Source organism: Zonotrichia albicollis, chromosome 9, assembly GCF_047830755.1.
Source record: "Zonotrichia albicollis isolate bZonAlb1 chromosome 9, bZonAlb1.hap1, whole genome shotgun sequence".
Lineage (NCBI taxonomy): Eukaryota > Metazoa > Chordata > Aves > Passeriformes > Passerellidae > Zonotrichia > Zonotrichia albicollis.
The window spans coordinates 8,733,059-8,734,283 of NC_133827.1; the positions used below are offsets into that span (position 1 = coordinate 8,733,059).

Below are 1,225 nucleotides of genomic sequence, written 5' to 3' on the forward strand. Positions count from 1 at the left end.
CTAAAAGCATCCAGTCATCAGTGTCCACACTGCAGCCTTGAGCTCCTGGTTCCTCAGGCTGTAGATGAGGGGGTTCAGGGCTGGAGGCACCACTGAGTACAGAACTGACAGGGCTAGATCCAGGGAGGGGGAGGAGATGGAGGGTGGCTTCAGGTAGGAAAAAGAGCCAGTGCTGACAAACAAGGAGACAACGGCCAGGTGAGGAAGGCAGGTGGAAAAGGCTTTGTGCCGTCCCTGCTCAGAGGGGATCCTCAGCACAGCCCTGAAGATCTGCACATAGGAGAAAACAATGAACACAAAACAGCCAGAAGCTAAACAGACAGCAACCAATGAAATCCAAATTTTTCTGAAGTTGGATAGTGAGCAGGAGAGTTTGAGGATCTGTGGAACCTCACAGAAGTACTGGCCCAGAGCATTGCCATGGCACAAGGGCAGGGAAAATGTATTGGCCGTGTGCAGAAGAGCATTGAGAAAGGCACTGGCCCAGGCAGCTGCTGCCATGTGGGCACAAGCTCTGCTGCCCAGGAGGGTCCCGTAGTGCAGGGGTTTGCAGATGGACACGTAGCGGTCGTAGCACATGATGGTCAGGAGGGAAAACTCTGCTGAAATGAAAAATACAAACAGAAATAGCTGAGCAGCACATCCTTTGTAGGAGATGTCCCTGGTGTCCCAGAGGGAATTGTGCATGGCTTTGGGGACAGTGGTGCCGATGGAGCCCAGGTCGCTGAGGGCCAGGTTGAGCAGGAAGAAGAACATGGGCGTGTGCAGGTGGTGGCCGCAGGCTACGGCGCTGATGATGAGGCCGTTGCCCAGGAGGGCAGCCAGGGAGATGCCCAGCAAGAGGCAGAAGTGCAGGAGCTGCAGCTGCCGCGTGTCTGCCAGTGCCAGCAGGAGGAAGTGGCTGATGGAGCTGCTGTTGGACATTCCTTCACTCTGGGCATGGTGAACTGCTGAAAGAAGACATTGACAAGCTGTGACAGATTTCCTTGAGTCCGTCTTATGCTCTTTTATTAGGAATCCCCTCAAAATTATTTTTCCTCTTTTATAGGAAATTTTCTAAAATTCTTTGATTTTGATTTTGAGTTTGTGCTCCTTCTGAGTTATTGCTTTGTCTTCAGCATTACACTCAGCCCAAATACTGGGGAGACTTTAGGGAAAACAGGGCTCCTGGTGTCCCACTGCAGTCAGACCTGCTGGAACCACACAGATGCCCTTTGTTCATTTT

At 52.0% G+C, this 1,225-nt stretch overlaps 1 protein-coding gene across 1 annotated transcript; it reads right to left on the reverse strand.

Moving 5' to 3' along the window:
* Positions 1–924, reverse strand: LOC141730012 (olfactory receptor 14C36-like). The gene has a single exon (XM_074546653.1). It carries the CDS (start codon positions 922–924, stop codon positions 1–3), a length of 924 nt encoding a protein of 307 aa, XP_074402754.1.
* Positions 925–1,225: the final 301 nt, after the last annotated feature.